Source organism: Danio rerio, chromosome 23 (genome assembly GCF_052040795.2).
Source record: "Danio rerio strain M-AB ecotype USA chromosome 23, GRCz13ab, whole genome shotgun sequence".
NCBI classification, from domain to species: Eukaryota; Metazoa; Chordata; class Actinopteri; order Cypriniformes; family Danionidae; genus Danio; species Danio rerio.
Window position 1 is genome coordinate 26,870,541 of NC_141043.1, and position 24,699 is coordinate 26,895,239.

Here is a 24,699-nt window from a genome sequence, read left to right on the forward strand (position 1 = left end):
TCCACATCCCAAAGATGCTCTATTGGATTGAGATCTGGTGACTGGAGGCCATTTGCGTACAGTGAACTCATTGTCATGTCTCATTGTCCCAAAGTGTGCCAAGAAAATATCCCCCAGACCATTACACCACCACCAGCCTAAAACGTTGATTCAAGGCAGGATGGATCCATGCGTTCATGTTATTGGCGCTAAATTCTGACCCTACCATCCGAAAGTTGCAGAAGAAATCGAGAATCATCAGACCATTCAACGTTTTTCAAACGATTCTCTGTAAACCCTAGAGATGAGTGTGCGTGAAAACTCCAGTAGATCAGCAGTTTCTGAAATTCTCAGACCAGCCCTGTCTAGCACCAACAACCATGCCATAATCAAAATCACTTTTCTTCCCCATTCTGATGCTCGTCTTAAACTGCAACAGATAGTGTCTTGACCATGTCTACATGCCAAAATGCATTGAGTTACTGCCATGTGATTGGCTGATTAGACATTTTTGTTAATGAGCAGTTGGTGTACCTAATAAAGTGTGTATATAAGTGTATATGAGAAGTGCATTTGAAAAATATGACAAGCAATTTGGATAGGAGAAATTAATCTAAGATATTGATCACTTTTAGGCAATAAAAGTTTATTGGATGAATTGATTTTTACGTATTTATGTTTGGAATAATGTAAAGATATTTGATAATAAATCTAATGATATCATGATTTAAATGCCAACTTGTACCCGTTGCACACTTTTTTAACCCATTTAATATGTCAAATTTTATATTATATTTATAATATTTATATTATTTATATATAAACTTGTCACAGCGTCTATATATTGCTGTTCTATATGTGACTTGTCATTGCAATGTATCTTTTCAGTTTTCAAAAATGTATTTTGGGTCTAATAGACTTTAAAGCTAAAGCAAAAAAGGAGACTTCAGCTCACATCTGCTTGAGTCTTCCTAGTCCACTGAGTCCTTCAAAACCCCATTACTTATTCTATTTTCCATTTAAATCAGCTGATTCTCCACCATTAATTTCTAACTTGTTTTTCATGGAAAATCCCTCCCTCCAGTGGGTTTTTAACAATCGTATGCATTCAACATGCATACATTTTTGATCATGTAAGAACAATTACTTGTGTGTCATATGATGTCCTTCAAATAGCAATATCATTGTTTTCGACCTCATGATCCAGTATATAATTAAAAGCATATGGTTAATTGCTTATGACCAACCAAGAGTGCATGGCAGATGGCAGATCTTAAGTCCATCTAGGTAAAAGGTAAAATCGAAATGCATACATTCATGCATTTTTTATGTGTTCAGGTTAATTTAGTAATATTAACAAAATACAATACAGTTCACTCTCTGGTGATTTGAAGTTCTTCATTTCTAAGTTGCTTTGCATAAATGAAAGCGAAATTCTCTAAATGATATATGTAAATGTCATTTAATTTTAAAATCTGAAGCTCATTAATTGCTTTGGTACTTTTTTGTAAGGGGAAGTAAAATGCACATATGATAATCATGTTTTGCTTAGCATTAGCACAGCTTTTTGTTTTACCTTCAGGCATAAAAATGATAGTTTGAACATTAAGTGATCCAGGAAAAAATGATAATAAACAAACGAGAACACACCCTAAGAAATATTTCTTGACCACCAAATGTACACATTCAGATAGTTTCTAATAATTCTAGAAATAATTGATAATTGCATTTAAAATATATGATAAATTGATAATTTGGCAACCTTAATGTTTTTAAGTTTTTTGGAAAAAATAAATATAACCTTGGTTTAGATAAGAGAGCTATTTTAAATTAATGAACATTCTTATTCATATTAATGGTGTCATTAAAAGTGTTTCTTACATATCTTGTGGTAGTAAAGGCCTCGAACTCTGTCCTAACAAGGCTTAATGAATAAAAAGCAGGGATGTGGGATCTGAACTGAGAAGAGAGCATGTTATAGGTTCATGAATGTTAATTAGATGATGTAACATTTGTCCAACAGTTGCTGAAGCAAATAAGTCTGCCCTAGCCGTATTAGAAATTGAGCATTCATTCTTTTTATCCACTGTCAATGCAAATGGTTTAACCTAACATTTTATACCGCCGTTTTTTCTTTGCTATATGGCCAATAACAATTAAATGGAAGTCATTTATATCTCTCTGTAAGAATGTAAATGTAAAACATTATATATATTTTTAATTATGCAGAAAGGAAGCAAACAAAGCATCTGCATGGACCTATGTGGTCCTCCTAATGATTTGTCTCTTATACTGTAAATTAAAAGAGTTATGAAAGCTTGTTTTCTCCACTGCATAAAAATAATTAGTGGTTTATTTCTCATAACTCTCTAAAGAAGTCAGAATTGCAAATAAGTAAGATTTTCAAGTTATCTGCCAATAAATTTGACAATTTTGTTTATATATTTTTAATTCTTTCTTAATAACTAGTAAATATAAGGAGGCAATTCTGACAATAGTGAGAATTCAAAGTCAGATTTATGAGATAAAAGTCAAAATTATTTTTTTGTATTATTAATTGTCTTCCGTAGGAGTTATACTTTATGTACAATTCAGAAACCTTTGCTATTAGTGACACTGGTGGCCATTACATGAACTGCAGACATTAACTTTTTACTTGTGCTTGATGATTTTGATTTGAATATGTAAATATGTGCCTTGTGTTTTCCACTCAATACCAAAATAAACGCAAATGGCAACATAGATAAAACAGTGGAAAAGAAGGGATCTGACCATAGTAATTTACAGTAGATATGCTTACACAAGCTCTTCAGTTGACTGGCATCGTGTCATGTCTATGAAGTCAATAAAATAAAAACAAACAACATAAGAATAGTTAAAGTACATTCAAAACTACTGACTATATGGTTCTGTGTGAAGCTATAGTTTGATCCATTTTCTTGTGTGACAATAACTTTATAGTAAGGAAATCCTCTTTCTGCGTTATCTGAAAACATTGTAATTGTTTTGGATGCTTTCAGAAATGTGTAAACTGATTTTATGGTGAAGGACTTGGGATGTTTTTGCCAGGTAATTCTAAAGAGTGTAACATTTACACACATTTATAAATGCATCTTGAACGATTATAATATAATAAGCTTACAAGACAACCTAGGAAGTCTGTAAACATTCAATTTTTACAGTTTCCTTATAAGCTGTTCACTAATTAAATGGAACATCACATTTTAGATTATGAAATCCACTAAAGGATTTACTCTTTTTTGGAATTCCTTGGCAAAAAATACCTAATACCTAAAATTCAGTTTACAGGCTTACACCATAGACTGTAAAAGATATGGACTTAGTATCCATGACGTCATCTATAAGTTTCTAAAGAGCGCAAATGAAGCTACAAGTAGGTGTGGCCAAGATTCGCCATTTTGTTCGCGCATCATCACGACGACTTTTTTTTGGTGGGGGAGAAATACTTAATTATTCATTTCCTGCGACTCGTGTATGTTCTGACCATTTGTGTTTAGTTGTGTACTATATCATTAAAATGTTTAGTCTTCAAACAAACACTGTTATAATACATCGAGCCACTAAGCATTGTTTTTATGACATTTTTTTCCACAGGAGGAAAACAAATTAATGATAAAAAAATAAAAAAAAAATAAAAACATTTATAGAGATGGTATAAGTACTCACCTGGGAAATGGAGGCCACTTAAATGGTTTGTGAGCACAATAAAGTGCACACAGCATGCAATATCTTCTGATAATTGTAGGAAATAATTCCAAAAGGCAACTGACTGTGTAAAGCCACAAAAAAACAACTCAAAAGTTTGATATATATGCCGAGTTCAGAAGCTAATCAGCCGGAATCAGCTGAGTTGACAAGGCGGCAATAAGTGAGACCTAGCAGTCAATCAAGTGGCCACGCCCTTAATTATGCATACTTAATATAACTTGATATAAATGAAATGGATGAGTTGTAAAAAAAATAAGTTGGCCATATTTGCATTGGGGTCAATGGAGATGTGCTCTATTATGGAGCCAGGACTAGCAGAATTTTGATGAATTGCAGTTTCAGTACCTTCTGTATTAGCTTCATGACGGAGAGCAAGAGGTTGCTACTTGGCTTACACAGACAACCTTGGAAGTCCATAAAGATCTATTTTTTAGAAGTTCCTTAAAAGCTGTTCACACATTAATTGAACATCAAGTTCTAGATTGTGAACTCCATTAAAAACTATTTTTTTTTACAGGTATGTGTCAGTGCAATCATTACGGCTCATACGGAGGCACATGTGACCCCTCGACTGGCCAGTGTTCCTGTAAACCTGGTGTCGGTGGACTGAAGTGCGACCGCTGTGAGCCCGGATTTTGGAACTTCCGTGGCATTGTCACAGAAAACATGAGCGGCTGCACACGTAAGCATCACTCTCCTCTCCCTATCCCGGCAATACATATATACAGTATGTGCTCTTAGGGCATTTTCTGTTAAATGTGTTAAACATTCCTTTCTAATCCCAAATCCGAAGTGACAAGCTACTCATTTAACGTTTGCCATCCGCAAATGCGATTTCTGTCAAAACAAGCATTTGGAGTTAAGCCTCCGAGCCACTGTGGGGTAATGGGAACTGCATGAGAGCACAACGTGGCCTGACCTATAAGTTCTGCCTACAGACCAATAACCCCCGTTTATGTGTGTTTGTCGGGAAAAAAAACAAGCGTGATTGAAACAGTTTGTGCTCCGTCCCAGGGGTCCTGGGAGCATTAGCACATTCTGCAAGCCACGTTTCGCTTTCACCCCTGGGCATCTTGACCCAGGTTTGAACTGCGGCGGTCATCGACAGAGCGAGCGCTATTGCTGGAGCTGTGGGGTCACGGATTGGAGCAACTCCAGATTGCATGCATTTGCCGGATGTGTTGATGTTTTTGTCGAAGTGAAATTGAAGAGAAAGAGACAAGGAATCTAATCAAAACTGTTGAAGCAGATAAGGCTGACAGGCCTCTTTCTCTTTCTCTTCATCAGCGTGCAACTGTGATGGAGTGGGTTCGGTTCGTGATGACTGCGAGCAGATGTCAGGCCTGTGCTCCTGTAAGCCTGGAGTTAAGGGCATGAAATGCAACGTGTGCCCCGATGGCAGCAAGATGGGAGTCAACGGCTGTGAGAAAGGTAACGGCGGGCTTTTAATTAGCACAAAACTCAGACAATCTCTCTAGGATTACACTTCTAAGGTTGTGGTTTTAGGAAGTGTGTAATTAGGTCTGTTTTTTCGCAATGTTGGACACATGTAGAAGTGACAGCGATGCTTAATTAATAGCCTTTGTTGAGCAAAAGTATGCCGACTAATAAGGCTTTTGGTGTCAGGAAACGTGATGTTGTGGTAAGCTGTGAGGGGGGTGTGGGTTCGAATCTGACATGTGTGATAAGGGAAGTAAGCATTAGATGGTGTGAGGTAGTGATTAACTATTTGTTATTGCCAAATTGATTGATTAATTAAATTAAATTGTTATTTTATCATTATTATATTTGATAGACAGTATAGTGTAGATTGACCAATTATGGAGGATTACATGACCAGTTTACGTAGAGCTTATGCCATTATCTAATAATTATCAAGCATACAGATACAGCGGTCCCTTGTTATTCGCAGGAGTTAGTTAGTTAACCCGCAATAGGCGAAATCTTCAAAGTAGTCAGCTTTATTTTTTACAATTATTATATGTTTTAAGGCTGTAAAACCTGTTGCTACACACTTTTCTCAAACAGGCATTGATATTTCCACACTTTTCTCTCTTGTTTAAACAATCTCAAAGTTCAAACCTTCATAGAAAAGAAGTCCTGTGTTATAGAAACCAAAGATTATAGAAACTAAATAATCTTCAATTGTTTATTTCGTAATGGCGCCCTACAGCCGCGTAACTTCTATCTACCTTTAGCATATCCAGAAGTCTAACTTTTTGTTAGATGATTAGCATCTGCCTTTTGGGTGCTACTGCAAGTGCCTTTGACGGTGCAGAACGTTTCATCGACATTGTGTGGAGAAAACTTGTAAACATACAGTACAGCATTTCAGAGACACACTGCTAACGTTTAAAGATTTATGTTAATTCGGCAAGCTAAACGCATTCTATACTGTACAGGAGACACGGCACACGGGAGAATGATTGACAGTGATCTACAGCCAGTCAGGACAAAGAACACAATGTACTAATCATTACGCAGAACACAATGCGCTGTGAAAAAAGCATGTCAAATCACAAAAATCCACGAAACTGCGAGGCTGAGAAAAGTGAACCGTGTTATAGTGATGGATCACTGTACATATCATACACACATATATACATACTAAAATATAGATTTTTATATATTCGTGTATTTGTTTTTAGGACGGATGGATGGATGGATGGATGGATGGATGGATGGATGGATGGATGGATGGATGGATGGATGGATGGAAGGACAGATGATGGATAGATAGATAGATAGATAGATAGATAGATAGATAGATAGATAGATAGATAGATAGATAGATAGATAGATAGATAGATAGATAGATAGATAGATAGATAGATAGATGGATGGATGGATGGATGGATGGATGGATGGATGGATGGATGGATGGATGGATGGATGGATGGATGGATGGATGGATGGATGGATGGATGGAAGGACAGATGATAGATAGATAGATAGATAGATAGATAGATAGATAGATAGATAGATAGATAGATAGATAGATAGATAGATAGATAGATAGATAGATAGATAGATAGATAGATAGATAGATGGATAGATGGATGGATGGATGGATGGATGGATGGATGGATGGATGGATGGATTAGATTTTTTTGTGTTTTATTTTATTATTTTATTTTAAATTAACTATAATAATTCCAATCAAAGGCTTAGACAACATTGTTATATCTACATTAAAATAAAAAAAGGCTTATACATTTATTATGTGTAATAAAAGTAATACAAGTATATATAAAATGATATGCTATAATCTGATGAAATCAATGAAGTTCAAAGTTGAGTCTTCAAAAGCGCATCAGGGGTGACAGTGAAATTCTCTCTTGACGTCGCCCCCTGTGTCGGCTCGGTGAGAAATATGGAGTCACTGTCAGCTATTGACAGGAAGTGAAGAGCTTAATGAACCCAACAATCCCAGTGTTCCTGCCGCGTTCCTGCCAGATAAAAGCTGCCACATGAAAGTGCAGAAAGGAAGCCAGTCAGTGCTGCAGGCCAGGCGGCACAGCCCAGCGCTCAGATGTCAGAGTAAAGAGGAGACTTCTGTGCCAGACAAGGTCCCGGCTCTGCTACTGATGCTAGGCCATCTTTCTGATGAATTTCAGTGGTGGATGTCATCGGCTGTGTGTTATAACATGTAGCCCATGCTGAAATGACCAGCAAATATTGCTTTTGGGAATGCTGGGATTTCACTTACATAAAAACAAACATTTCAGCGGCATTAGGTGACCCTGGCTTATGTTTTAACATCTATAGTAGAGATCATTATTAGAGAACAATTTATAAACATATCATTTAAAGGGATAGTTCACCCAAAAATAAAATTTGCTCACCATGAGCTCACTCTTAAGTGGTTCCAAACCTTTAAGAGTTTTATGTTTTGCTTGAACACAAAAACATGTAACCTGTAACCATAAATGTGTTTTATACCTGCAACAAATACTACGAAATTCATGGCTTCCACAAAACAACTGATTTTGTGTTCAACCGAAAAAAAAGTCAAACGGATTTGACAACCGAAAGGTGAGAAAATAATAACAAATGTTGTTGTTTTGGGAGAACCATCCCTTAAAAACAAAAATCTTTATAGTTTCAGTCATTTCAGTCTTTACCATGATGGTAAGTGTTTTACAAAATAACCAAGGCGCAGGTGACCAAAATTATAAAGAAACGCAATGATAAAGCATTCGTGCAATAAGATCTGAAGGTTACACAAATAAATTAGGCATAATTTCATCACTAAAGTGTACTTTGGACCAGTTCTGTATCCACACAAACAAGTTCCAAGATTTATAATGAGTGACCATCTTCTCATGTTATAGCCAACCTATTTTCAGAGGATTTAGGTAACTTGAGGTCACAAATAAATAGGATGAAATAGTAAAAATTTAAGAAACAATTTAAGAAATGTTTTGCTGGTTGTTCTCCATTTTTGATCTCCACTGTATGTGCTTTTATACCCCAAACGTAGTAAATACAGATTATGCATTAACTATTCAACAGGACCTAAGGCTCCCAAGTCCTGTGCTGAGCTTGTGTGCCACTTTGGGTCTTCATGCGTGGAGGTGAATGGACAGGCTCACTGTGAGTGTCCTTCACCAGATTGTGATGAGAAAAACAAGACCAAGGTGAGCTCATATAGACCTGCACACTCTCAAAACACGTTCTAATGATGCTTTCTATCTTAATAATTGGCATGTTTGTGGACAGGTATGTGGTTCTGATGGGGTCACCTATGCAGACCGGTGCCAGCTGAAGACCATCGCATGCCGACAAGATAAAGAGATCAAGGTGGAGCATTTAGGCCAGTGTAAAGGTGAGATTAGTCTGATGTACTCGGATTGGTTAAGTCATTGAACTGAGTGAATGATGATATTAATAAACCAAGATAAATAACTAGCTAATAAAATCACACAATGTGGTCTTGAATGAAACTGTAAAATTGTTTCTAGAGAATTTTCTTTTGTGTTTATTTACTTGCTTTTGTTATTTTGTATTATTAATCGCCTGAATTTATTTGAACTTTTCTTTTTATAATTGTAAAGTTTTATTTATTATGTATAAGGTTAATATTTAACCTATATTGGTTATTAGTGTGTGTGTGTGTGTGTGTGTGTGTGTGTGTGTGTGTGTGTGTGTGTGTGTGTGTGTGCGTGCGTGCTTGCGTGTGTGTGTGTGTGTGTATAGTTTAAGACAAAATTACAATTATTAGTTACAGTATGACATTTTTTACAGTATTTACTATTATTATTATTATTATTATTATGCAATCTACATCTTAAATAACCAACTTGCAATAGATATGTTATCGTTTCATATTACTTACACATGCGTATAACCTAATTATATATGAAAGACACTTGTCAGATTGTATTTTAGAGAGCAGGTGTGAGATTCAGTTGTGTCCTCTTAATTTTCTGTTTGATTTAGGCTCAATCTAATATGGACTGTCTGTCTGTCAGTATTTATACAGCGCAAAATCGCGTGCTATTAGAGGCGTGATGCTTTTCCTGTTGACATGAAGCTAATCCGCGAATCACAGCACATTATGTTAGCTGACCAATCAGAGCCTTTAGAGGGCAGGCCTTTTGGAGGAACTAGGAAATATGACAGTCATTTTCATGTTGGCTGAGTAGCTGTAAATAATCAAAGTAAGCTGTATGAAAAAATAACATGAAGCATGAGCACACATTGCTTTGCATCTTATAAACAACCAAGCCTTAAAAATACACTCTGGACCAGCCCTTTAAATAATTTCAAAGTAAATGTCTTTTTTGGGGGGGCTAATTAGCCAAACTTACATAGTTACTCGAATTAACTTAGTTAAGGCTATAAATTAAACTACTTGTATCTTGCAAAACTAGTAGAATGAATAGTCTTTATTATGCAAACAAAATATATTAGTTTTTTAAATCTCTCTATTTAACAGCTCTTAGGAAATATTTAAAAAGTAATTAAAGTTTGACATTATGGCTAATAATAGAAAAACAAAATAAAATGCTTTATTTATTTCATTATTTTTTTTGTATGTTTCGTTTTTGTTTTCAATATTCTGTAATAACATGTTAATACTGTATACAGTTTAATACATGTGCATATAGACCAACGTAGTCTCAACGTATTTCCTGTTTTACATTTTTAATTTCCATAGCTTCAGAGAATCCAAAAAGAGCCACATATTGGTAAATATTGTAATGATAGCTGTTTTAGCATTAAGTTATGATTGATTTGCTTCTTGTTACGGTTATCAAATAGTTTCATAACAAACAGGAATTGTTCATGGGCCAATGACATCACCACATTGAAATGGTCTATATAGTGTTGTTTTAAAATTGTAAATCAAGTGATAAATACTGCTTAAGGAAATTGATTTTTGCAGTTTGTTGGTGTAAACTGAGTAGCTCACAGGCAGAAATGAGGTCACTGGGTGTGCAGTTGTCTATGGGATGTGTAAGATGTGGGTGGTGGGTGTTCAAGGAATCGGAAAAGCTTCCTGACAGATGCTCTCCTGTAGATAGAGCTGTGCAGCTTGGCTTCAGGCTGGTTTCTTTGAATCCCCTGGAACCGGGCGACATTTGAGCTGTTTGATTTGCATCACCCCTGTGTGGATTAGCAGAGTTAACGGCACAGTCTGAGCGAAGCACCTGCAATCCGCCGGCTGTGGAGAGAATGGGGTATCGCTGTCTTTCAGTCTTAAATCGCAGATCGCCCGCTCTGTTTATGTGTGAGCGAAGGGACCTGGTAGAAGGCCAAGGTTAAGACTTTCATGTCGGCTGTATGTAGGAAGCGCTGTGCCAGCTCATGTCAGGAGGTGTCCGCAGAGGACTGATCTGAAATGGACATAATGCGTGCTGGACATCGCCAGCTGCTGCTCTTTGGATCAGATCCAGTGGCAGGTGCCAGATATTTTCAACAGCAGCCTGTGCTGTCAATGCCACATAAGTGATTCAGTTTCATTGTCGACTGCTGCACCGTTTCCTGTATTTTTTTACACTACAGTACTGGCAGCAATGTTGCAATGCCAGTAAGTTACTGTAAAAATGGTTTACAGTACAGTTATTGTAATTTATTTTTACTGTACATAAACATTTTACCTTTAAATTTTTACAGTATTATACTGCATTATACAATCCAAAATATAACTCTCATTTTAATAAGAGTGTACATCAATGTACATTAATAATTGCATATTTGTCAATAAATGTGTGATTACACGATTACATAAATTCGCTAATATAATGTAAAGTATATTGCGATAATAATGTATCGAAATATAAAAAAATAATTGCATTGTAATTATAATAGCTGTGCATTGTATTACATTATTATTTTAATATTAATTATAATTAATATCCTTATTTTCGTCCGTGCAGTGGCGCAGTAGGTAGTGCTGTTACCTTACAGCAAGAATGTCACTGGCTCGAGCCTCAGCTGGGTTAGTTGCAGTTGTGTGTGTGTGTGTGTGTGTGTGTGTGTGTGTGTGTGTGTGTGATTGAGAGTCAATGCATGTTTCCCAGTGGGTTGCAGCTGGAAGGGCATCCGCTGCATAAAACAAATGTTGGATAAATTGACGGTTCATTCCGCTGTGGCGAATGAATAAATAAATGAATCCTTATTTTCATTTAAAAATACATTTTATTAGAAATAGTCATAATAATGTATAATATAAAATACAAATAGCTGCAAAAGCTTAGCTGCAAAATATTAAATGTATGTTAACATTGTGCAGTTTTGAAATTAATTATCGAAAATTGGTGTTATTTATATTATAATTTCAATACGAATTAGAGTAATATTTATTTTTTACAAATAGGATTTATTTTCAAATTGTATCGATTAATTACATAAACTAAAAAAGGTTTTGCTGCATGTTTAATCTACTTATGTAAAATGAATTAAAACAGCACAATTCTAAAGTTTATTTTGGGACAACTTTTTTTGTTTTATGCTCAATCCACTCAAATTTGTAAAAAAAAAAAAAAAAAAGTTAACTAGGGATGTAAAGATTCACCTGACTCACGATACGATACGATTCACGATACTAATCTCACAATTAAGTCATGATTATTTAAATTAATTAAAACAAATTTAAGATGAAGAGCCCTTTTTTTTTCTTAAATGGTGCATATTTATTGCAAAATAATGAATTTTCTGCTAAAACTAAATTGCTATTTTAAAAAACAAACAAAATTAATAAAAAGAATAATATAAACTAAAGAAGACTCATTAATACAAACAAACTAAAACTGTGACTGTGCTCGGATTTACATTTTTAAAAAGAAATATCAGCATATCTATGTTTTCTGCCATAAGCTGAGGTCTTTGCTCATTTACAATGTCCCCGGCTGATGAAAGAACTCTTTTACTGGGAACTGAGATGGCTGGTGCAGAGAGGAAAACTATTCCTAAACCAGACAGCAGTGTGTAGAGGAGGTCAATAGACCCTCTGACCCAGGGGACTGGCCACTGGCATAAAATACTGATTATAAAATTACTAATTGTATAGTAGGATAGAAACAGGAATGGAACATGATTATGAAGGTGAATAATTAATATTACTTGTATACTTAACTGGTATAAGTATCAGTGTGATACACCTAAGAAGTGAGATAATCTTGAATATTTTTAAATGTTCAATAATAATAATCAAATTATTAAAATATGCATAAATTAATTGAAAAGGGAGAGAATAAAAATAACTGGTTCTGTAACAAAACAGCTTTCTCTTTCAGTCTAATATATTCACATATATTAAACAGTCACATATATATATATATATATATATATATATATATATATATATATATATATATATGATTTTCAAATGACTCACGACGAATCGTTACATTCCGAAAGTTAACTTAATTGATTTGTGTTAAAACATTATAAAAGAATAGTGTGGAATCCAGCATTTTTTACAGTGTACAACACATTTTGAGTTCACCGCCCAATCGGTTTGTGCTGTGAACTGCAACTCATTATTTCAATATTTTAGTTTGTTTAGATAATGTTTTCAGCTCACATTTGCCTGCTCATAACACAGTGCAACATAAACCCATGTTTAGAGATCACGATTGGATCATCATCCCTGTAGTCATTAACCAGAGCACCTCTCTGTTATCCTCAGCTTCATGGCTTTACCTGCCTGTACAATAAAAATCCAGCTGCTTCTCTGGGTTTATTCAGGGATCTAGGAGGAAGTAAAGAGCGGGCTTAGGTTGGAACTTCACCAGCCTAGGGCGGAACTGGCAATGGCAGGGCCATTTATTAATTTCTTTTCCCAACATGTGGGGCAAAGCGGGCCCGCAAGTGTGCAGCCCTGAGGTGGAGGGGCTTGATCACAAGCTCATTTCACGTGTGGCTGGATGTGAATTAGCCGAAAGCCTGTCTTTCTCTCTCGATTTTTCTCCCGCTGATCTCTTGACGCTCTCCCATCAACAACTCTTCTTGATGACAAACGGTGCTATGAAATGCCACACGGAGTGAGCTACTCCTCATGTTGGCATAGCAGGCAGCAGATGAGGCAATCAGTGGCACATCTTGGTACATGACGCAGGGCGTTCGGGGTCTTGAATGGCTGAGAAACTTTTGGCTCACCTAGAGTCCAAGTCTTGGCAGTTCCCTGCGCTCACATATGGTGTCATCACCTGTACACTTGCTGCAAATTGGCAGACTACATATTAGCATATGGGAAAGGGGCGGCTCTCGGCATTTATGTTAGTTTTGTTTATCGTTTTTGTTCTAAACAACCTTTTCCGGGTTCAAAATCAGTTTACTCCTCACAGTATTGAAAGGAATTTCACATCTGTCATTAGAAATGTATGGTGCAAGGCATGTCATACAGGATATATCTTTATTATGTTAGTAATATTATAATCTGAAAAAAATATATTCATTAATGTTTTAGGTTAAATAATCTCAAATTGGTAGACTCCCGGCTGGGTCAGTTGGCATTTCTGTACGGAGTTTACATGTACTCCCTGTTTTGCCGTGGGTTTCCTCTGGGTGCACCAGTTTCCTCCATAATCCAAAGACATGCGCTATAGGTGAATTGAATAAACTAAACTGGCCACAGTGTATGGGTGTTTCCCAACTCTGGGTTGCGGCTGAAAGGGCATCCGCTGTGTAAAACATATACCGGAATAGTTTGCAGTTTATTGCGCTGTGGTGATCTCTGAAATAGAGACTAAGACGAAGAAAAATGAATAAATGAAATTGGTATACTACACATTAGCATGAATGACGGGTGTCTCTTGCCAAACATGTTATTTTTAGTTGTCATTTTTGACCTAAACAACATTTTCCAGGTTCAAAACCAGTTAATCTCTGTGTCTGAATACAAAAAAAAATCAAATTATCCATCAGTGTGTAAAAAATTGAAATAGAAATGCATGGAAAATATCTGTTGCAACAGGCCTGACATTAAAATACACACCGTTTCAAAGGTCTGCTATGGTGAAATTGCTTACTAACCTTGTCTGTGCAAACTTACATCCAATTTTTCAGCTTCTCATTACCATGTAAAAGCGGTAAACCCTTCAAGGTACTATTTATATAGGAAAAAAATCCTCCCACGGGAATTAAGTCCTAACCTGGATTTTATCCGCCTACTGCATTAGTAGTAGCACTGCTGTAAGAATGTTTAAAACAACTTTACAGCTCACATTTTGTATATGAAATTTGATTTTGACATATAATTATGACACTAACAAAACAAAGACAGAAAACCTACAACTAAACAGACAACAGATTAATAACGCAGGCTAGCATACATTTTCGATTGTTTAAAATGGGTGTGCTGCATTTTTTAACATCCAGCATGATGAGATTGTGTTAGCCTATTTCATGTTTTGTTTCTTGCCACTGAGTCTTAATGTCACACTTTAGTCAGCCCTACCAATTAGTGTGGAGGAGGGGCATTTCCAGATCATAACAACCTAAGCCTCTCAACCAAGCTGTAGAAGCACTGTTAAACTGCCAAAGCTATGCATTTTGAGAAGAACACTGGCATTTTCAGCTAGACCTTGAGTCTAAAAATATAGTTTTTGTTCTAACTAGTCATCTTAATTTAACATATCGCTTACTTTTTAATTACAGCACAATGCACTGTGTAGCCCATTGAATCTCATTGGTTGGAAATTAATCACCATATACAGAAGCTACTGTACATATTTTAATTCTGATTGCCTATCGTGTCCTATATTATTCAATTTAAATTTATTTGGACATTTCAATTAAATGTATTTGCATAGTTGAAATTATTTTCAAAATATATATTGTTTCAAAGCAGCTTTTCAAAATGTAGTAGATGTCAGCTAGTGAAGTGTTGTGCAGGTAAACCGTACTCATCTAAGCCCTAAAGGGTCTTTAGACCCCTTGGTAGAGCAACCAACTCCCATGCGGAAAGTCGCTGGATCAATCCCAGCTTGGAGTGGGTTGGGTGGTGTAGGACCAGTGGGATGACATTGGTGCAGTGACCCGGATGGGACTGAGGTTTAGGGGGGTGGGTGTAGTGGAGGCCAGCTAGTGAAGTGCTGTGCAGGTAAACACCAGTCCTCTGAGCTCTAAAGGTGCTCTACTGACAGATGCTAGAGGCCATGGTTTTTAGCACACTTGGAAGAGCAACCGAGGACCATGTGGAAAGTCGCCAGTTCAATCCCAGCTCGAAGCAGGTTGGGTGGTGTAGGAACGGCGGGGTTACATTGGTGTCGTGACCCAGATGGGAGTGAGATTTAGGAGTGTGAGTGTAGCGGAGACCAGCTTGTGAAGTGCTGTGCAGGTAAACATCACTCCTCTGACCCCTTAAGGTGCTCTAGTGACAGCAGCTAAAGGCCATGGTCTTTAGCCTCCTTGGTAGAGCAACCAACTTCCATGCAGAAAGTCGCCGGTTCGATCCCAGCTTAGAGCAGGTTGGCTGGTGTAGGACCGGCGGGGTTAGATTGGTACGGATGGGAGTGAGGTTGTGAGGGAGTGAGATGAGGTTGTGGGAGTGAGTGTGTCAGAGGCCAGCTAATGAATTGCTGTGCAGGTAAACATCACTCCTCTGACCCCTAAAGGTGCTCTAGTGACAGACGCTAAAGTCCATGGTCTTTAGCCTCCTTGGTAGAGCAACTGATTCCCATGTGGAAAGGTGCCGGCGGGGTTACATACAATCCTGCATTACAATCAAATTAGGAAAAGTTAAGGTTATCATTTATTATTTAATTTTATTTACATAACTTTAACTAATATCTTTTTATTATCATCATAGAGATACAAAACTTTCAGTGTAACCAGTTGTAGAAGTCTTAAACTTGTTTTTGCAAACTGAAGGACACAATTATTTTCTGCAGTTACATCACATTGTTGATAGAACTCAACTTGTTTTGAATCCTGAACAATGTCCTTTGCCCCTTTCATTTCATAGTTTATCGGCTTTTCTCTCTGCATCTTTCAACTTCCCTTCCGCCCCAAACTGCGCACTCGCTCACAGTGTTGTATGAAAAGACAGAAAGCCATCTTAATAACAGCCTTTCAAGAATAAGTATACGGCTATGGCGGCTGAAGATGACAATGATTTTGCGTCTCCTAATTGTGCACCCTGCCTCTCTGAAAACCAAATGGAGCGTTAAACTTGATTAAGCCGAGCTGAATGCTCCCGTCGCCAGTCGCTCTCTTTCAACGTACATATTTGTGTCACAAAACCCCAAAGCAGGGGCGGGAGACTCAAAAGCCCACACCCCAGATCTCTCCTTTCCCTCACTTGGAGCTAACGCTACACTGAGCTCCTGAATGGCAGGTGCAGCCAAGTCGAAATAGGAAAACGCATGCCATGACACACGCCGATAGCATCGGTGCTCTCCCGCACAATGCTAGCGTATCAACACACCCGCTCCCTCTCAGACTGTGACAGCAGGGCTGATAGATGTAGTATTTCTGTAAGATATCGTATTTCACACCTCGTCAGCTACTCGCTGTTCAAATGCGAGATGATTAGCATGTAATTAAGAGCCTGCGCTAGCATGTTATCAGGTTCCCGTCCAAGCGAGGTTAGCCTGTACGCTAGGGACTCGCTAAAGTTGAGCACAAAGACACGGATGATTGAGCGTGTGGATCCCTCGGTCCCTATTGTGGCGGAATCTGCTCCTCCAATCGTCCATGCCACAGTTACTATTGTTATTATCCTAGCAGTGCTTACTTATTTATCAGAGAATATGCATCTTTGAAGAAGCTTTGGTAATGTCTTTTTTAAGTCTGAGCTCATCTGCTGCAGTGGAGAGGTTTGTGAGCGTGTTGACAAGGCTGCGGTGGTTGGAGCGTCGACGGATGCCTGCACCAAGTGAGGGCTTCCTTTGAAGCTGCAGCTAAACCCTGCTTTTCTGCCCTATTTATATCAATCATTCATCACTAGAGGCTCTGGCTGTCTGTGATTAAAGCCTCCCTACAGGAGGGCAACATCTGAATATGTATATATAATTCATATCTACAGGCACTCTCTCACACGCACAAGCGCACTCTCTCACAGATCAGCCGTATTCTGCAGTCTCTAAGCCAGTAGTGTATAAACACTTCTGGTCAAGAGTCTGTGTAATGATCGGTTTGAGCTTGCGGAAAAGCGAGCTTTTAAAAACCTCAAAGAATCACATCAGAAAGAAGCCAAGGAGCAGCTTGGTTCTTTTTACATGTGTTCATTAATTTAGTGGGTAATTTAAAGGGATAGCGCAGACAAAAATGAAGGTTACATCATTATTTTTTTCACTATGGTGTCATAGCATAGCTGTCTTACTTTTGAATGTTTTTTTTTTTTTTAGTTTAATGAATGCAAATCAAGACTTGGTATGCCTAGCTTCAAAAATAAACACACACAAACACACACACACACACACACACAAACACAAATATCATGAAAGGGGTTCGTATGAAGCCATGCAACAGTTTTGTATTTAAAACAGACTAAATTTAAAGGGACTGTTCACATATAAATGAATATTGCGTCATTATTTCTGCATTCTTTTGTCATTTTGAACTTGTTTGAAGAACATTCTGGCCACTGTTCTTCAGTAAAATGAAAATGAATAAATACTTGGGTTGTCTTGCTTCAAAGGTACATACAGTACACTGTATATTCATCATGAAAGTGATTCACATAAGACTTCTAAAGTCATATAGTTTTTTTTTTTTTTTTGGTTTTTAAAAAAAGTATTTCTGTTATTTTCTTACTATTGTGTCATTCTGAGACTGTTTGATTTTTTAAAAAGTACAGTTTGAAGAAAATTCCTGCTGCTATTCTTCAGTGTAATGACAGTGAATGAGTGCTTAACTTTGAAATGACAAAAAAAGAGTGTGTCTTCTGAAAGCACAGAATCACTACAGCAAAATTAAAAGTGACACTTCACCCACAACTGAAAATGCTGACGTTCTTTCGTCTGTAGAACATAAATAGATAGATAGATATTTTTTGACATATCTCAGTGTTGAAACCTATGGTTTCAGATGACATAGTTTATTACTATTTTTTTTGTGTGTTCGTTTTCATTATTCACTGACAATCTTATCAGTACACACTAACTTTCTTTGGTATGTTCACTCAAAAATTACTCTCTCCATAATCAAAATATTTTGTCTTACCCAAAATAACTTTAAATGAATAGTTCTTTGAATAACCATTTCTTTCTTAAAGTAAAGAAGTGATTTAAAGTCACTTAAAACAAAATTTTGTCGGATTAAAAGGTTCTATGAATATCAAAGGTTGTTTATGGAACCAGTGATGGCAAAAAAGAACCTTTATATTTAATAGTGTTCATTAGAATTTATGAGACTAAAAAAATCTAATAATCTCTTTATCTAGCTCACTAAACTACTTTGAATGATTTGTTCACAAACCCATAATACACATTTAACTCATAGAATATATTAGTCATTTGAGGCATTTTTATGGTGATTTAGCCTAAAAGCTCTACTACAAATCATTGCAAGTGCATGGAAAAGAGCAACCAGGAGATTCAAAATCTCCCTTTTTTATTCCACAGAAAAAGTGAGTCATACAGATTTGGAACAACATGAGGTTCAAATAAATGACAAAATGTTCATTTTAGGGTGAAGTAATCCTCTAAGGCTAAGCCCTTGTTGTCTGACTACAAAAGAGGGCTCCTTGCAGGTGTTCAGGTGTTGGGGTGTAATGAAGCTTAAGTGATATGATTGAAACGCAGCACTTTTTGCAGGCAGGAGTGGGTTTATTCCTGGTGTTTCCATGCATCTGAATTTGATATAAATCTTTGAGGCATACAAAGCATCTCTCAAAATAAAGACGCCCCATCGAGACCACTCTTTGTCTTTTTTTATTTTTGTTATTCTTATTGTTGTTGTGATTTAATGGCAAAGTGGAAGGGGTGGGAGGGTGTAGGTAGAATTTAAAGAGAAGAAAGAAGGCTTGCAGAAACATTTCCATCTATGCTTACCCATCATTCCATTCCTGCTTTCTCCCAGAATCCATTGAGCTGACGGCCAAACCCACCCCCTTCCCAACCACCCACCGCACCACCCCTCCCACCGCTCACGTCAAGGTCACCAAACAGCGACATGGCCACCGCACCACCACTCCGGACAGCTATGTGGTGGAGGCAATGCCTCCACCGAGGTTGGATGGAGCGCGAAAGTTTTCCAGCCCTTTCACCACCCACCGTCCCACTACACCCTACAAACCACTCCGCACCTCATCCCCACCTCTGGACTTTGACGAGTCGGGCAGTGGAGAGCCCAGTGGGGATGATGAGATGGTGAGCGGAATGGAGGAGAGCGGAGAAGAGCCACTTGGTAATGCATTCACCATAATCTTTTAGTTATAAGAGAGTTTAGGCATAATTGTCAAGAACAGATGACATGCGATGATGAAATTCTCCCTTGTATGGACTGACCTTGCACGCCAGATGACCTCGACTCGAAATGTAATGGCATATCAATTTAACATCGCCCATTATCTCAGCTCCCATTATTATTGGAGAGGTTTTGACACCTGACATCCAACCGCTAAGTGAGCAATTTCATTCGGAATCACTTCAGTGAGTAATTCCCCAAAATGACTGGCTTCAGTTTTTAACGTGGCCTAACCTTACGAGTAAGCCATTTCGAAAAGGCCATTTCAGATAGAGTCGATACAACACCTAGTCCTTTCTTTTCTCTGAGCTGTACTTGCTTAGTCAGGAATAAAAATGAAGAAATGTACAGTATATTCAAAGATTTCTTTAAATTGAGTTTTTTTCCCTCTGTTGGCAAATTAAAATAAAGTTTAGCAGAAAATTAGGCATTTTTTAAGTAGACAGTCGATTTTAGTTAGTGGTTCTCAACTGGTTTTTCCTCAGAACCCAAACACATAAAAAAGTAAACTGTTTTATGGTTTACCTGCAATTAAACAAGAAACACTGTGAGTAACTGTACCTTTTGTTCTGATGTTTGAAACCATACATTCACAGCAAGCAATTGTGTTGTTTAAAATAAGTCTAACAGATATCTATTGGATGTCTAAACATAGACAGCTTGGCTAAAACAAGGCTTAATTTGGATTGTCAGTGAAAATGTATTAGATGTCTAAGAATAGCCCAAAACTAAACTAGTCGTCAATTACATAGAAATGAATGACTACACATGGGAAGTCTGTCTAACCTGTGTATTTGATGACTAGTCTAGTTTTTGAGTTATTTTTAGACATTTATTATATTAAGCCAATTATGTTTAGACATTCATTAGACATCTGTTAAACCCAAAATTGCTTTGTAGTGAATGTACAGAGTAGTTAACATCCACAGCCAGTGTATTTACAGTATTTTACATGCAACAAAGTGTGAATGAAAGAATAAATTATTTTATAATAAAACTGGTTATTTCATAACACAAATTATGACATTCACACAATTAAAGACTGAAATATATCTTATGGTCCATCTCCACTGCGTGGTACAGTACGGTACAGGTCACCTTTATCAGGCTTGCATTTCCACTGCCAAAAGGGTACCAATGGTGAGCGTGGTGTACGATAGAATGTTTCAGTCGATGACACTCTCGCGCGAGGAAATGTCTACAGTAAAGTTGTGCGGGTTGTTCACAAATCATGAGAAGCCCTTCTCACAAAACAGAGGCTTTATACAAATAAATACTTGTGTATAAATGTCATTACTAACCTTTCTATGAACCTGATTTGATTATAACTGTAGATCAATGATCTAAAAAATAAATAGCCTACTGTAACGTCTGCAATTATATAAAATAAATAAATAAATGCAACATATATAAAAACATTGAGACCCTTACAGTCTCAGATGTTCCCAATTACAGAAAACTACACACAACATACATATAGTTTTTTTTTTAGTTCAAAAACAACACAAAATATAGCCCACAGTCAGTGCAAACCTCTCATCTGTATCTTTAATCTTTACCAGCACATGCAACCTCTTGTTAAAAAGTAATTCCGTCATTCAGAGTTCATAATAGTCCAAAAGGTGATGATTATAGTTAAACATGGCAGTTTGTTCATGTTTTAGGTTGCTGAAACAGTCATTTGTTTCTTTTTTTTTTACTTTTCCTTTGTCCATTTCTCAAAGGATCAGATGTCAGAAGCACTTCAGTATTAATGTACACGTTATTATCAGCAGCTCAAGAAGTTTGTTATTTCAAATATAGACCCGCGATGAACGCATGCGAGAAAGCGAAACCACTCACGATTTAGACGTCTTGTATACAACTACGGGCCGCAGGGTAGATTCTGCTCTTGGCTTTGTGGCTGTTCATCAAGATGAAAACAAGGTTTGTTTAAGCTTGGGTCGACCATGGCTCATTATTATATGTATGTATTATCACGGTGTAATGTCTTCGCTTTGTTTTTAAAAATGGCATTTCCTTTGTTTTCATCCTTCTGACTTGTGCACGAACTACTGACGTATCTCTGTAAACCAATAGTGTTCAGCTGCGCGTCTTGCTCCACCTTTTGGTACCCTTTTGTTGTGCTAGGTACCCTTTTGGTACCCCAAAAATGATACAGTATGGTTAGCTTTTTTGGTACATTCTGACAGGGGAAATGGCCATAAAAGCATAGCTAACTGAATCGTGCCGTAGGAAACGACAGTGGAAATGGGCCATTACTCCATTTAACTTACCAAGCAGCTCAAAGTAGGAAAGTTATAATTCCAAAAATAATTTTAAAATTGATTATTTCCAATGGATTTCACCAGAATTTCAATATCTGGATCAGCTGCCAAACATCAGCAAACCAGCACAGAAAACTAACAGACATAGCCTGTAATAGCCCCAAAACTCATATTTTTCTCTCAACTACAGCCACCTTTTAAATTGCTACTCCCTCGGTTGACATACAAGAGACAAATTCTTCAATCCCTTTACGTGTTTTTGTGTCCTTCACCAGCACGATGCTGTACATAAAGCAAACCAGCTATTTTTTCCAGCTAATGTAAGCTCTACAGACACTGTTTAAATGGTTTGAGAGAGAGCAGCAGGGCCTCAGATTTATTCTCTTGTCACCGTTGGACCGAAGGGCTCTTTGACATAGGACACATGAAGTCTGTCTGACACAGAAATTGGAGGCCTCTCTTGGGACTTCCTGATGACTTTCTGAACCAATCGCCTGTAAGGCTGAAGCAGCGGGTCGACCGGCGCTCACCTCTGGGCCAGCGGATCATAAATTTGCCAATGAAAAGACGTCCAGGGATGCTTTCCAGCTCTACGCCAAAAGTCATTTTCCACCTCTCACTATCTCGTTCACACGCTGCCTCTCTCATACTCACAGAGCCACATCTGTCGGCTTTATGGCTTGTTTGGCAAGCACAAAATATTTTGCCTCAGCCCACAGTCATAATCCACAATATACATACTTGTAGGTGTGAGAAGAGTTTTAACAAGCTATTGTTAAGGTTTTCCTAAAAGTCAGAATGCATCAAGAAAGATGTAAAAAAAAGTCATTTCACAAATGGTTTACTGCAAATCAAAGAGTCAGCCATAGAGCCGTCTGCCTCTGTAATTATTTACACCATAATTTTCCTTTTCCGCAACTTGACACGTTAATTGTTTTAGCAATTATCCAAACATAGAGATATCAGTTCAAGCTGGAGAAGTGCTTGGGTGACGTCTTCATCTCTCTCTTCAGGTACAACAGTAGCTACTACCACTCTTCCCACAGCTGAGGAGCGATCGTCCTGTGACAACACAGCGTTCGGCTGCTGTCCCGATGGGAAGACGGCCGCCGTCAACTCAGAGGGCACAAACTGCCCATGTAAGTGCTTGATGATCACTGCCTAACAGGTTTCACTTACTTTATATTACAGATGACAGCACGTGTTTGTTTATTAACTGTGTAAATAGATCTGACTAAGCTGTTAAGCTAAGCGACTAAGCTTTTTTTTGGTGAAAGATTGAGAGGATGGTGAGGAGGAGGAGCTGGTAATAACAGAGGAAACTATAGTTGATGAGGGTATATTATCTCAAGCGTGCCATATGGATGTTAGTTTAATGTGCCCAGGGTGCAAAATTAGCTCTTGTGATGCGCCAAATGCTTGTAAAATGTGCCCGTTATTCAGCAGTTGGCTGGTATCAGGAACTGAAAGAAAATACATGGGTGAAAAAGAAGCTGTAGTTTTAAGATGTGTCATTACCGCCATAACTGTCTTGAGAAAACATTAGAAAAGTTTTTTTTCATTAAAAAAACGAAATATTGAAAACCATTTGCTTAATACGTTGCTGGAAACTTTTAAACTTTTTTTAATGAAATTTTTTTTTTGTAAAGGAATGAATTATTAATTTCAAAAAATTTTGACGAACATCATATTTTAATTTACTAACATAGAGAGGAAGATTCGGAAGTTATTTAAGATATTTTTGAATCATTTGAAACTTAATAAACGTTCTCCGATGACATGTCTGAGCGATATAACAACACAAATGTGACTGCAAAGGTGAAACTAAAAATGAGGGCCTAAACTAAACTCAGTGGAGGCTCAACGCTCTTTTTACTTTCACAGTTAATTCACGTCTTTACTTTTTAAATGAAAATAAAGTAGCCTGTACATATTAAAAAATACATAAAAGAATAAGCAAGCATATCAAATTTGGCTATATTAAATGATTAAAAATGTCCAGCTATTAAATATAAATCTTAAAAGGTAAAGTGATATATGAAAAAAAATGATGTGTTTTTCTTCAAATGAAGCATGAGCACACTCTGCTTTGCATCTTACAAACACAACCAAGCCTTAAAAGTACACTCTTTACCACCCCTTTAAAGAAAAAAATTACACTTCGTTTATCCATACTGTGGAAACACTACACAAAGTGTTAATTTTGGCCCCTGAGTGTGCCAGATGCAGGGAAGCAGGTTCCGTGTCTCTCAGCAACCGTAGCAAATGGATAAACCAATTCTCCGAAATGTGTTGTGACTGGCATTAGACCAGATGTGTCCATACACACACAAACCTTTTTCCCTTGCAGCAGCCCCATCTGTTTTATAAGAGCAGAAATTACACACAATAGAGACTAATCAATACACGACAGTCAGGGAGAAGCAGGCAGATGTTTTGTGTTCTCTGGATAGGAACACTAGGTCAAGTGCTCACGTCTCTTCTCATATCCGTCAGCCGGGGCTCGTAACTCCCCACCGTTTATTGGCGATGTGTCACAGCAGCTGGATGTTGAGGGCGCTAATGTCCATGGCATTCAGTGTCTGCTGTCAGCTAAAACTCTACTGTCTGAAGGAGAAGCCCATATCAAGGTGTTTTCCTGAAAGGCTGAGAGAAGCAAACTGTCATTCACTCCCTGTTGACCTAAAGTAGTGATAGAGAGTGTTGTTTAACTAGGCCTGTGCAGAATCTGCCATGATTATAACTGATATGACAATGTGGATATTAATGAATCCAAAGCCCAAGATTTGGTTTTGGATTCAAAATAAATACTTGTCAATGTAAATAGAAGTGACATGCATACTTCAATTTAAAGGCTAAC

The 24,699-nt window shown here is 37.3% G+C and overlaps 1 protein-coding gene across 44 annotated transcripts in view; it reads left to right on the forward strand.

The window, feature by feature from the left end:
- Positions 1–24,699, forward strand: part of agrn (agrin) — a 467,750-nt gene that overhangs the window by 377,537 nt on the left and 65,514 nt on the right. For 27 of the 44 annotated variants that reach the window (XM_087305965.1, XM_087305966.1, XM_087305953.1 and 24 more), the window contains 6 exon segments: positions 4,226–4,390; positions 4,996–5,139; positions 8,224–8,348; positions 8,431–8,536; positions 19,186–19,512; positions 22,853–22,978. The exons of 5 other annotated variants lie outside the window; for them this stretch is intronic. In XM_087305965.1, coding sequence (XP_087162091.1) covers positions 4,226–4,390; positions 4,996–5,139; positions 8,224–8,348; positions 8,431–8,536; positions 19,186–19,512; positions 22,853–22,978 — 993 coding nt within the window. 44 annotated transcript variants of the gene reach the window in all.